At 43.6% G+C, this 13,794-nt stretch overlaps 1 protein-coding gene across 2 annotated transcripts in view; it reads left to right on the forward strand.

Moving 5' to 3' along the window:
- The first annotated feature begins 407 nt into the window (after positions 1-407).
- The window catches only part of LOC112256580 (secreted frizzled-related protein 5), a 33,825-nt gene continuing 20,438 nt past the window's right edge, over positions 408-13,794 (forward strand). Inside the window, exon 1 of one of the 2 annotated variants that reach the window (XM_042325393.1) lies at positions 408-1,636. In XM_042325393.1, the coding sequence (XP_042181327.1) occupies positions 1,048-1,636 (589 nt within the window). In that variant the 5' untranslated portion in view covers positions 408-1,047. The remainder of the gene's footprint in view (positions 1,637-13,794) is intronic. The other variant, XM_024429915.2, reaches the window with a different exon arrangement.

Consider the following 13,794-nt stretch of genomic DNA (forward strand, 5'->3'; position numbering starts at 1 on the left):
TGTAGCCTGCCTGACTCTCAATATAGTGCACAAACATTTCACTGCCACCCCAGTGTGTGTGTGTGTGTGTGTGTGTGAGAGAGAGAGAGAGAGAGAGAGAGTGCAGAGAGAGTAGAAAAGTCTCGACACATTGGGCTTTCCTTCTCTCTCACTTCTTACTCTCCCTCTCCTATCTCTCCTGCTTTCTCTCATTCTCCCTCTCGCTCTCCCTCTACCTCTATAACTCTCCTTCTTTATCTGTCTCTCTCTCTCCACAGCACACAAACACACACACACTTGGGCATTGGTAGTGCGACTCTCTCTCTCTGCCTCAGGGAGTGTCTACCAGAGAGGGTGATGAGGGGGGAGAATCTCATCCCCCTTCAGGACCTCCCCCTGGTCTCTGATTGGTTGAGGTAGCACTGTGTGAGGCCTGTGATAAGCTGAGCCAGAGCTGTGTGGGGCCAGTGGGAGGGAGAGTGTTCTGGGAGTCTGCTAGGGGACCTGACAGAATACAGGGAGAAACTATCCCACTAGCTGATATACTGTAGCTGCTCCACACACACTGCTCGACACAGACAGAGAGAGAAGGAGAGAGGTGGAGGCAGAGACAGAGGAAGAGACAGCTGTGGAGTGAGATAGAGAGAACTGCAGGAAGAGACCAAGAGAGAGATAGAGAGATTTAGAATTTGACAGACAGAGAATTAGAAAGAGGGAAAGGAGGCACACACAGCACTCACCCTCCACTGACCCCTCGTCTTACCCTCGACTCACCCCTTATCTCCCCACTTACAACAACCTGAGGCAGAGACACACAGCTCTACTAGCGCAGAGATGAGATGACTGGACACACACTAACACACACATTTTCTCTCTGTTGAAAGAAGACCAGAATACACACTTTCTTTTTGTTTTCTGTCTTCAGCTCCTGCTCTCGTTCTTGGCCAGGAAAAAAAGGATTACAGTTTATTTCTTCAGCACAGTCTTTATTCTCCAAAAGCCCCGAGTCACGTTGGACAATTTGGATACGTTCCTCTTTTCTTTCTCCCTCCAAGAGCACAGAGCAACATGGCACAGGGACAAAAGAACCACAGCAACAGCAAGCAACAGCGGGCACAACTACTCACTAACCCCTTCTCCACCATGGCACTGTCCCTCTCCATGTCCTTCTTCCTCCTCCTCCTCTTCCTCACCTCCCCTGCCTCAACCGCCGACGAATACGACTACTACAGCTGGCAATCAGACAACTTCCACAACGGTCGTTTCTACACAAAGCAGCCGCAGTGTGTGGACATCCCCTCCGATTTACGCCTCTGTCACAACGTGGGCTACAAGAAGATGCGCCTCCCCAACCTGCTGGACCACGAGACCATGCCGGAGGTCAAACAGCAGGCGGGTAGCTGGGTGCCGCTCCTCGCCAAGCGGTGCCACGCAGATACACAGGTGTTCCTGTGTTCCCTTTTCGCCCCGGTGTGTCTGGACAGGCCCATCTACCCGTGTCGCTCGCTGTGTGAGGCCGTGAGGGATAGCTGTGCCCCAGTTATGGAAACCTACGGGTTCCCTTGGCCAGAGATGTTGACCTGTGATAAGTTTCCTATTGATAATGATCTGTGTATCCCCATGCAGTTTGCTGGGAACCAGGCCACCCCGGCTCCAGGTAAGATCACACACACTTATTCACAATCTTATTTTTTCTTGCATCTTTAGAGACTGTATGCTGACTTGTGTAAAAGATTGCCCCTAAATTACATGGTAATTGTCCCTTCCCTATAGTAATAACTTGTTTAGTTGACTGTTTGTCAGGTTGAATGTTGTTTGTGCCTCCACACATCACACTGGCTCTAGATGGGAGAGAGCCCAAGCCCCAATGCAGGTTAACTCTTACTCCTGCTTCAGAGCTTTGAACAGACGATATGGTAGAACAAGATTTAATTTTAAGTAATGGAAGGAATAATCTTTGGATAGGAAAGAACAAACCACTGAAACAATTGTGATAGTTATAGATACAAATATACACCTTTTAAGTCAATGTAACTGCTATAAGATATATTGTAGCTAGGGAAGGAAGTATAGTGATGTTCCAGATTAGATATCAGAATGAATTATATTCCATTAGGTCAGCTAATATGCAAGTCAGTGTTTCTTCTACTGTATGTGAAAGCTGGAAATAATAGAGAGACCACAATGAAATGTCCATGTGTTCAATATAACTTCTACTATAAAACAGAGTGACATTAAAGAAAGACCAAGGGAACGTTTTCATGTCAAATATTGCAACGATTTATTGTTATTGCAATGGCAGAGATTAAAATAAAACTGTTACTGTAGACAAGGGAAACATTTTCAGTTTGTGTATCAGACTACAGTAGAACTGCTAGTGTGTGTAAAAAATAAAATGAAGAACAAGTTGACAGTTTCAGACTGATCTCAGTGACAGCAGCTTTTCAGATAAACCCTTATACCAGGCAGTCTAAGGCTATTCCTGAATATCTGAAAACACTTTCAGAGATTCTGCCTTCAGCATGCTTTTAACTCCCGGAGTAGGTTTTCTGGGTCAGGGAAACCGACCCTAAACTTAAATGTGCTTCCAAACAAATTCTCAGTAAAAAAAAAAGAAGAAGAAAATATCAAAATATCAAAATCAGATGGTGAATGAAACCATGTTTGTCTTTTAATATTTGAACTGATTTTAGCAAGCAACATTTCTTGAACATTATCAGTGACTGGGCTGATCAGGGAGCTATTCTATAATAAAATCTTAATAAAATCACAAGACAAACTATGTAACATACCTGTAGAATTCATGGAAAGTAGGGATTAACTATTCTTCACAATGATATAACATGAAATAAAAGATGTTACATTTACATGCAGTAAGTGATGAATACATTATCATCATTCATAATGTTAATGTCAACATGGTCTCGTTAGTATATGTAAAAATAGTGATATTTAACCATTTGAGACATATTTTACTGACAGTGACATACTAGTTATATTTTTGCTAATGTAACACAGAAAATGGCATTAAATCTCATATGTTATGAGTGATGTGCTGACAACAGACAGTGAGTCTAGTGAGAAACTAGCCAGGAGTAGATTAAGCACAGAGAGACAGGCAGCGTGGAGGGCTCTCCGGCTACGACTCGAGTGCAGGACAGAGAAATACACACTTTTCCCAAATCCACTACTGTATGACCCCTGATGTGTGTGTTTGTGTGTGTGTGTGAAACTTAGAGTGAGTGTGTGTGTGTGTGTGTGTGTGTGTGTGTGTGTGTGTGTGTGTGTGTGTGTGTGTGTGTGTGTGTGTGCACAGTAACTAGCTAGAGAAAAAGAGAAAGATAGAGGAGAAAGAAGAGAGGAGAGAGAAAGACTGTGAGTGAGAGAGAGAGAGAGAGAGCGAGAGAGAGAGAGAGAGAGAGAGAGAGAGAGAGACTGTGTGTGAGAGAGTCAATGTGAGTCTAGAGTCTATAGAATGTGAAGGGGACACTCTCCTCTGTGTCTCTGTTGTCCAAGCCTGCTCTGTCTTTTGTCTGGTCGGCCAGTTAGACAGCCAATTAACTAGCCAACTAATTACTGAGGGCGAATTAGTCTACAGAGAGAAAAGGAGAGACGGATGGAGGGGGCAGTTAGAGAGGGGGGTGAGGGAGAAGGGGGTGTAAGAGAGAGAATGAGGGAGAAAAGGAGAGAGAAAAAGAGGGAGGTGAGAGAGTGATGGAAAGAAGGAGAGAACGAGTGGGCTTTAGAGAGAGAATGAAAAAGTAGAAGGGAGGAGAAAGAGGGGAAAGAGAGTTTAGTGAGAGAGGGGAGGTTGTGAGGGAAGTAAAGTGAAAGAAAAAAGTAAAGAAAAGAGAGTGGTTCCCTTCCAGTTTCAATGAGGATGGGAAAGAGAATGTTTCATTCATTCATTCCTTCATTTATGTTTTGTTTCGTACTTTGCTACCCGGGTTGGTCGATTTAGAACCAGGGCCCAGATTCACAAAACACTTGTTCCGCAAAAACTTACAAAACATCTTAAGAAAAAGAATAAGAAGTTCATAAGATAGTTCTTAAGTGCAATTCCTCAACAATATCTTAAGATTTGATGATTTTCTTACGAACTTCTCAAATATCTTCTTACAAATCTTCTTAAGATGTTTGTTGCTATCCAGCTAGCACTGAGATTACTGTTGTAAAACATGTTATTGGGTTTAAAATAGTCAACACTGAAACTTTCAGCTGAAGTTTGTGAGTGAATTAAACATCTTGGCTTTCATGAGATTTGTTTATCACTGCCCTGAGTTTAAGACAAGGGACAATCTATCTTAAAATTAAGAACATTTCCAATAGCTTTATTTTCTTCTTTACTTTTTGCTTAAGGATAAACATAATAACCTTTTTGAGGAATAGCAACATTGCTTATCTTTCTTCATAAGTCTATAGTTAAGGAGAAAATGGCAGTTAATAAGAAATGTCTTCTTAAGAAGGTTTTGTGAATCTGGGCCCAGGTTTTCACCTACAGTGCACCATCTCAGGCAATATGAATAGAATCGGTCTATGTAATACTAGAATCCTTCTGATTCTATGCTTCAGACTGAACAATCTATTTAAAAGAGTACAAAGACAAGAAACTGGCTTAATAGAGTCAGACAAACTTGGCCGAGAAGGACAGGAGGACAATGTAAAGTGTGGATAGGAGAAGGATGAAAGAGACATATGGCCGACTTAATCTAGGAAAACATGTGTCAGTTTTAATCAGTCTGAACTCTGAATGATAACATAAGTCTGCGAACCTTTCATGTTTCATCAGGAAATATGAAGTGTTCAGGAAAACTCATTCAGCAAGTGTCTACGAACACACACACACACACACACACACACACACACACACACACACACACACACACACACACACACACACACACACACACACACACACTCTCACACACACTCTCTATTGCAGGCGGTGTGAAAGGAAGGCATTTGATAGCATTGGAAGACAGAGATTCATAGAAGCTGTTTCATTGAGCTCATGCAGAGGAGAGAAGTATGTCCCAAATAGCACCCTATTCCATATGTAGTGCACTGCTTTTGAAAAACCATGCACGATATGGCGAATAGGGTGCCATTTTGGATGCAGATCATATTCCATTATGAAAATATGTGTTGTGTTTTTATAGGACTAGAATCAACTATGTGACATATTCACTTCCCTGAGCCATAACTCACTCTTTTACATGGTCCTTGGAAAGTAGACGGCATGAATTGTACCTGAACTTTATCTTTTTATATGGAAAACCACATGTTTATCTATTCAAATGATAATATATAGGTTACTTCAGAGTGTACATTTAATTTCAAAAACTGGTTCATGGTCAAATAGTTACAATGCAGTTGCGAAGTCCAAGCACACAATGTGATATTACAACATATGCTGCTTTTGAAATACGCAAATATTGGTACAAATAAAATAAACACCTTATATAAATATTTTACTCTGTTATGTTCAGATGAATGCATTTTTTAAAATACTGATCACAGGGTCAGTGTCAAAAAAAAAAAAGATTTCAAGAACAAAATACATTTTGGACTTTTTTCTGGAAACCTGGTTTACAGCCTTTGATTGAATATGGCTCCCGGTGTGTGTCTCCATCCTGTTAGAGTGGAGCATTTGAGATTTACGCTTGGCAAACGCTTGGCAAACGAGCATGTGTCTGCGTGTGTGTGTGTGTGTGTGTGTGTGTGTGTGTGTGTGTGTGTGTGTGTGTGTGTGTGTGTGTGTGTGTGTGTGTGTGTGTGTGTGTGTGTGTGTGTGTGTGTGTGTGTGTGTGTGTGTGTGTGTGTGTGTGTGTGTGTGTGTGTGTGTGTGTGTGTGTGTGTGTGTGTGTGTGAAACAGATTGAACCCTTATCAGTTCTAGCCTGGCGGGTTAGAGGCTGCTGACATGCTGTTAAGATCCAGAGCTTCTCTGATGTACCGGCTCCATGTCCTGAGAGCCTCTTAGTCTGATACTACACCTAACCCTGCAACGTTTCAGACACACCATAATAATCCTTCTAACACACAATTGCTACGAAACTCATCTAAAGATGCAATCTACACTGAAAAAACATGCAGTATAAACGCAACATGTAAAGTGTTGGTGTGTTGGTTTCATGAGCTGAAAAAAAAATATTCCAGAAATGTTCTATAAGCACAAAAAGCTTATTTCTTTCAAATTTTGTGCACAAATTAGTTTACATCCCTGTTAGTGAGCATTTCTCCTTTGACAAGTTAATCCATCCACCTTACTGACAGGTGTGGCATGTCAAGCTGATTAAACAGCATGATCATTACCCAAGTGCACCTCGTGATGGGGGCAATAAGAGGCCACTCTAAAATGTGCAGTTTTGTCAAAGAACACAATGCCACATATGTCTCAAGTTTCGAGGAAATATGCATTTGGCATGCTGACTGCAGGAATGTCCACCAGAGCTGTTGCCAGAGAATTAAATGTTCCTTTCTCTAACATAAGTCACCTCCAACATCGTTTTAGAGAATTTAGCACGTCCAACCGGCCTCACAACTGCAGACCACGTATATGGCATGTGTGGGTGCGTGGTTTTCCGATGTCAACGTTGTGAACAGAGTGCCCCATGGTGGTCGGTGGGGTTATGGTATTGTCAGGAATAAGCTACGGAAAATGAAAAAAATCGCATTTTATCGAGGGCCATTTGAATGCCGAGATCCTGGACCCAATGTCGTACCATTCATCCGCCTCCGTCACCTCATGTTTCTGCATGATAATGCACGGCCCCATGTCTCAAGGATCTGTACTCAATTCCTGGAAACTGAAAATGTCACAGTTCTTTCATGGCCTGCATACTCACCAGATATATCACCTATTGAGCATGTTTGGGATGCTCTGGATAGACATATGCCAATATCTAGCAACTTCGCACAGCCATTGAAGAGGAGTAGGGAAACATTCCACTTGCCACAATCAAAAGCCTGATCAACTCTATGCGAAGGAGATGTGTTGTGCTGCATGAGGCAAATGGTGGTCACACCAGATACTGACTGGTTTTCTGATCCAGGCCCCTACCTTTTTTTAAGGTATCTGTGACCAACAACTGCATACAGTATCTGTATTCCCAGTCATGTGAAATTCATAGATTTGGGCCTAATGAATTTATTTCAATTGACTGATTTCTTTATATGAACTGTAAAACTCAGTAAAATCTTTTAAATGTTTTGCCCAACGGTGAAGTCACAATTTTTCCAACATGGTAGAGTACCAGCTTAGAGGTATCTCATACATACAGTACTTGGTCTGGTCTAGGGATGCCCCCGATAGTATCTGGAGAACTGAGGGGGAACTTCAGAGTTTTAAAATCTAAGCACATAAACAGGTGGCCTTAATGGAACAAATCAAAGCACATTATTTATATTTTTAGGTAGTGATTATTTGTTCAACTTTTTTCTCATAGCCTCTGTTCCTCTACTCAGAGCTCTAAAATCACTTCAAAGTGTAATGAATGGTTGGTCTTTAGAAACCTCTAGATCATTCTTCCCTGTATCATCTTTCTGACTTTTTATCACTCAGAGGGATCTCTCCTGTCTGTCTGCAAGAACCAGATACCAGCTATTCTGCAATTGCATGATATAGCACAGCTACACACACACACACACACACACACACGCACGCACGCATACATGTTCATTCACACATACATGTGCACGTTCATTCACAGACACGCACATACAAACACACACGTACACACACATACACAAGAGAAAAAGGAAGAGTGAGGAAAGACAGAGAGAGAGCGACAAAGAGAGAGACAGGAAAGATAGAGAGAGAGAGGAAAGATAGAGAGAGAGAGGAAAGACAGAGAGAGAGAGGAAAGACAGAGAGAGAGAGGAAAGATAGAGAGAGAGAGGAAAGACAGAGAGAGAGAGGAAAGATAGAGAGAGAGAGGAAAGACAGAGAGAGAGAGGAAAGATAGAGAGAGAGAGGAAAGACAGAGAGAGAGAGGAAAGATAGAGAGAGAGAGGAAAGACAGAGAGAGAGCGACAAAGAGAGAGAGAGGAAAGATAGAGAGAGAGAGGAAAGATAGAGAGAGAGAGGAAAGATAGAGAGAGGAAAGATAGAGAGAGACAGGAAAGATAGAGAGAGGAAAGATAGAGAGAGACAGGAAAGATAGAGAGAGACAGGAAAGATAGAGAGAGACAGGAAAGATAGAGAGAGAGAGGAAAGATAGAGAGAGAGAGGAAAGATAGAGAGAGAGAGGAAAGATAGAGAGAGAGGAAAGATAGAGAGAGACAGGAAAGATAGAGAGAGAGAGGAAAGATAGAGAGAGAGGAAAGACAGAGAGACAGGAAAGATAGAGAGAGACAGGAAAGATAGAGAGAGACAGGAAAGATAGAGAGAGAGAGGAAAGATAGAGAGAGAGAGGAAAGATAGAGAGAGAGGAAAGATAGAGAGAGACAGGAAAGATAGAGAGAGACAGGAAAGATAGAGAGAGAGAGGAAAGATAGAGAGAGAGGAAAGATAGAGAGACAGGAAAGATAGAGAGAGACAGGAAAGATAGAGAGAGAGAGGAAAGATAGAGAGAGAGGAAAGAGAGAGAGAGAGAGGAAAGATAGAGAGAGACAGGAAAGATAGAGAGAGAGAGGAAATATAGAGAGAGACAGGAAAGATAGAGAGAGACAGGAAAGACAGAGAGAGAGCGACAAAGAGAGAGACAGGAAAGATAGAGAGAGACAGGAAAGATAGAGAGAGACAGGAAAGATAGAGAGAGACTGGAAAGATAGAGAGAGAGAGGAAAGACAGAGAGAGAGACAGGAAAGAGAGAGAGAGAGAGGAAAGACAGAGAGAGAGACAGGAAAGATAGAGAGAGACAGGAAAGATAGAGAGAGACAGGAAAGATAGAGAGAGACAGGAAAGATAGAGAGAGACAGGAAAGATAGAGAGAGAGAGGAAAGACAGAGAGAGACAGGAAAGAGAGAGAGAGACAGGAAAGATAGAGAGAGACAGGAAAGATAGAGAGAGAGAGGAAAGACAGAGAGAGACAGGAAAGAGAGAGAGAGACAGGAAAGATAGAGAGAGACAGGAAAGATAGAGAGAGACAGGAAAGATAGAGAGAGACAGGAAAGATAGAGAGAGAGAGGAAAGACAGAGAGAGAGACAGGAAAGAGAGAGAGAGAGGAAAGACAGAGAGAGAGACAGGAAAGAGAGAGAGAGACAGGAAAGATAGAGAGAGACAGGAAAGATAGAGAGAGACAGGAAAGATAGAGAGAGACAGGAAAGATAGAGAGAGAGAGGAAAGACAGAGAGAGAGACAGGAAAGAGAGAGAGAGACAGGAAAGATAGAGAGAGACAGGAAAGATAGAGAGAGACAGGAAAGATAGAGAGAGACAGGAAAGATAGAGAGAGACAGGAAAGACAGAGAGAGACAGGAAAGACAGAGAGAGAGAGGAAAGACAGAGAGAGACAGGAAAGACAGAGAGAGAGCGACAAAGAGAGAGACAGGAAAGATAGAGAGAGACAGGAAAGATAGAGAGAGACAGGAAAGATAGAGAGAGACAGGAAAGATAGAGAGAGACAGGAAAGATAGAGAGAGACAGGAAAGACAGAGAGAGACAGGAAAGACAGAGAGAGACAGGAAAGACAGAGAGAGAGAGGAAAGACAGAGAGAGAGAGGAAAGACAGAGAGAGAGAGGAAAGACAGAGAGAGACAGGAAAGATAGAGAGAGACAGGAAAGACAGAGAGAGACAGGAAAGACAGAGAGAGACAGGAAAGACAGAGAGAGAGAGGAAAGACAGAGAGAGAGAGGAAAGACAGAGAGAGAGAGGAAAGACAGAGAGAGACAGGAAAGATAGAGAGAGACAGGAAAGACAGAGAGAGACAGGAAAGACAGAGAGAGACAGGAAAGACAGAGAGAGACAGGAAAGACAGAGAGAGACAGGAAAGACAGAGAGAGAGCGACAAAGAGAGAGACAGGAAAGATAGAGAGAGACAGGAAAGATAGAGAGAGACAGGAAAGATAGAGAGAGACAGGAAAGATAGAGAGAGAGCGACAAAGAGAGAGACAGGAAAGATAGAGAGAGAGAGGAAAGACAGAGAGAGAGACAGGAAAGATAGAGAGAGAGAGGAAAGAGAGAGAGAGAGCGACAAAGAGAGAGACAGGAAAGATAGAGAGAGAGAGGAAAGACAGAGAGAGAGACAGGAAAGATAGAGAGAGAGAGGAAAGAGAGAGAGAGAGCGACAAAGAGAGAGACAGGAAAGATAGAGAGAGAGAGGAAAGAGAGAGAGAGAGCGACAAAGAGAGAGACAGGAAAGATAGAGAGAGAGAGGAAAGAGAGAGAGACAAGAAAGATAGAGAGAGAGGAAAGACAGAGAGAGAGCGACAAAGAGAGAGACAGGAAAGATAGAGAGAGAGAGGAAAGAGAGAGAGACAGGAAAGATAGAGAGAGAGGAAAGACAGAGAGAGAGAGGAAAGAGAGAGAGACAGGAAAGATAGAGAGAGAGGAAAGACAGAGAGAGAGAGGAAAGAGAGAGAGACAGGAAAGATAGAGAGAGAGGAAAGACAGAGAGAGAGCGACAAAGAGAGAGACAGGAAAGATAGAGAGAGAGAGGAAAGAGAGAGCAAGAGGGAAAGGGAACACAGTTAGGAAGCTGGTGTAGAAACTAGCACAACAGAGTTAGATTCACTTTCCACCTCTCGCTTCGGAGAGAGAGAGTGCAAGAGAGATAGAGAGAGAGGAGCACTACCAATGTCCAACTGTGTGTCTGTGTGCTTGTGGTGTTTGTGTGCTATTTGTGTGCACATGTCCATGTACGTGTGTGTGTGTTTGGGCACTGGGTGTGCGATTATATGAAACTGACACCTAGAGATAGCAAGGCAACACAAACAAGCAGCGGTACCTGGCAGGACCATGGGTTTTGGGGTTGTTATAGGAGAGAGCGGAACAGGGAGGCTGGAGTGTATGAAAGCATAACAAGCAGAAGAGGATTGGACTGACAGTGCAAGTGTGCATGTGTACTGTGTTGTATGGTGTTACTCAGTGGTGGTGCAGAGCTTCTGCAGGATTTGATAACCACTTTGTGGGACGTACTCAGCTCACTCGAGAAATGGGATGAGGGGGTCTAGAGGGTAGAGAGAGAGAGCGAGAGAGAGATGAGGTGAGGTGAAAAGGAGGTGTAGGAGAGAGAAAGAGAGATGAGAGGGAGGTCTGGGAAGCCCTGTCATCCTAACCTTAAAAATCCAGGGTGATGCCTAAACTTAACCTTAAACACTTTGAATAACTTAGAAATTTGAAACATGAATGAACATCTAACTCTGACGTGAGGCTGTGAGAGCTGGTAGGCTGGGACACTTGTTTTTATTATTTTCTGTTTTAACTCATCCCTAACCTTAACCCTTACCTTAGCCTGTCGAAACTAATGACTAAACATATTATTATTATTTATTTTAACCCTTTTTCTCCCCAATTTCGTAATTTCCAATTGTCCTATCACTGAAACTGCCCTATGTACTCGGGAGAGGCGTCCTCCGGAACACGACCCTGCCAAGCTGCACTGCTTCTTGACACAATGTGTCGGAGGAAACACACAGCTGGCGACCTAGGTCAGCTTCCAGGCGCCTGGACCACCACAAGGAGTCGCAAGAGCGCGGTGGGATAAGGAAATCCCGGCCGGCCAAAACCTCACCTAACCCGGACGACACTGGGCCAATTGTACGCCGCCTTATGGGTCTCCCGATCACAGCTGGTTGTGACACAGCCTGTGATCAAACCAGCTTCTATAGTGACGTTTCAAGCACTGTGATGCATTGCCTTAGACCTACTCGAGAGGCCCAATGCCTAAACTTAACCGTCAAGTTTTTCCTGTTTTAACCCTAACCCTGTCACAACCCTTAAACCTTGTCTTAGCCAGTCGGAATTAATGCCTAAACTTAACCGTCAAGTTTTTCCCGTTTTAACCCTATCCCCAACCTTAACATTTACCTTAACCAGTCAAAATGTGATGTTTATCCCCCCCAAACATTGGATACTGAAGTGAGACAGTGACATCTTGTTGGTCACTGAGTGTGTGATGACTGGCCTGCTGTCTACTGTCAGATTGAATAACACTGATTCTAAACAGAGTGTGCAGTATCACACACACACACGAACCCATGCATACACACATGCACCCGCACAAACAGGCACGCACACACACACACATGTAAACACACATGCATACACACGCACACACACACATAGACGCACACTCATAGACACACACTCATATTTGCACACACACTCACACACTCCCATGTATCAGAGGGGCTTTTATGAATAAACTATGCACAGGTCACAATCTCACGGCTCATTTGGGCCGTTTAACTTACGAGCAGAGACACTTCTGACATAAAACGCTGCTGTGGCGGGGATGAAAAACACACACACACACACATGAAATACAGCATGTGATTTATGTCAGTGAGGCTAACATCTGGTTAAATGCACCATGCTCACAGACAGAGAAGAGTTTAAACATCGCCCCGCAGGCCGACCCCTGGGACCACTAAAATACAGCACGCTTCTCGCATCTGTAGGAATCCTATACCCACAGTGTGTATGTGTGTGTGTGAGTGTGTGTCCTCTACAGAACAGAAATAATATTCTCCAAAGGCATGGCCAGTGTTCCGTGTACAGAGCGTTGGATCAGATGTTCCCTTTTAACATCAGCCCAGCAGTATGACTAGTGGGCATTGTGCTATTGGTGACCTGAAAGTGTTAGACTGGTCCCAGATCAGTCCTGCCAACTCCTATGGTCACTGGTCATACAGCAACATTAGGACCTATACAACACAAATAGATCTGAGAACTGGCTATGACAGTGCTGACTCTCTGTCAATGTTTAGAACATACACTGACCACTGTAACGAAATTATTAGAGGCTAGTGTATTTACATGACCCCTGTCCAGTTTGTACTGCCATGTGCAGATACTTATGCATGCAAATATGTACTCATAGAACTAAATAAAGAGAGACAGGGAGGAGAGGGAAAGTAAGAGGGAGTGAGAGAGAGCCCATTCATTATCAGGCCAGCCCGTTCACCTCCAAAGGTCAAAAGTCAAAGGTTGGAGGTTATCACCTGGTCCTAACTAGCCGTCTGGCCTGATAATGAGAGGGGTCAGAGTTCAACATGCCTCACTGCACTGGGTCGCATCGAGGTGAACTCTTTAGTCACACAGAAACCCTCAGTGTGTGTGTGTGTGCCTGCCCTTGTCTTATTGTCAGCAACACACAATTAAAGCCTTGACCCCCTCTGTGTAGTAGGCCTCACTGTGTTAATGCATGGGAACCTTCACGGTGGAATGACAGTTTCTCTCTCTCTCTCTCTCTCTCTCTCTCTCTCTCACACACACACACACACACACACACACACACACACACACACACACACACACACACACACACACACACACACACAGCCTCTCTCTCCTCCCCCTTCTCTCTCTCCCTCTCTGCTCTGCCTGTTTTGAACGATTCACTTGGAGGCTGTTGCATCTTATTCATCCCATAGAGTAATAGATTGTAATTTCTCTGGGGTTGTGGTGTGTTGGCTGGCTGCCCAGTTGTCTCAGTGCCAGGGTTTGTGTCAGGAGAATACATTCCTTCTATACAGCACAACCAACGCTCTGTCCTGTTTATTCATTAACAGGGGAAATCAATTAGACTGGGCTGGCTGCCGTCAGTGAATAGGTCCCAAATGGCACCCTAATCGCTATATAGTGTGCTACTTTTGACCAGGACCCATACTATATTGTCTTGTGATGTAAGTGAATTGAATAAGTTACTTT

Source organism: Oncorhynchus tshawytscha, linkage group LG01, assembly GCF_018296145.1.
Source record: "Oncorhynchus tshawytscha isolate Ot180627B linkage group LG01, Otsh_v2.0, whole genome shotgun sequence".
NCBI lineage: Eukaryota > Metazoa > Chordata > Actinopteri > Salmoniformes > Salmonidae > Oncorhynchus > Oncorhynchus tshawytscha.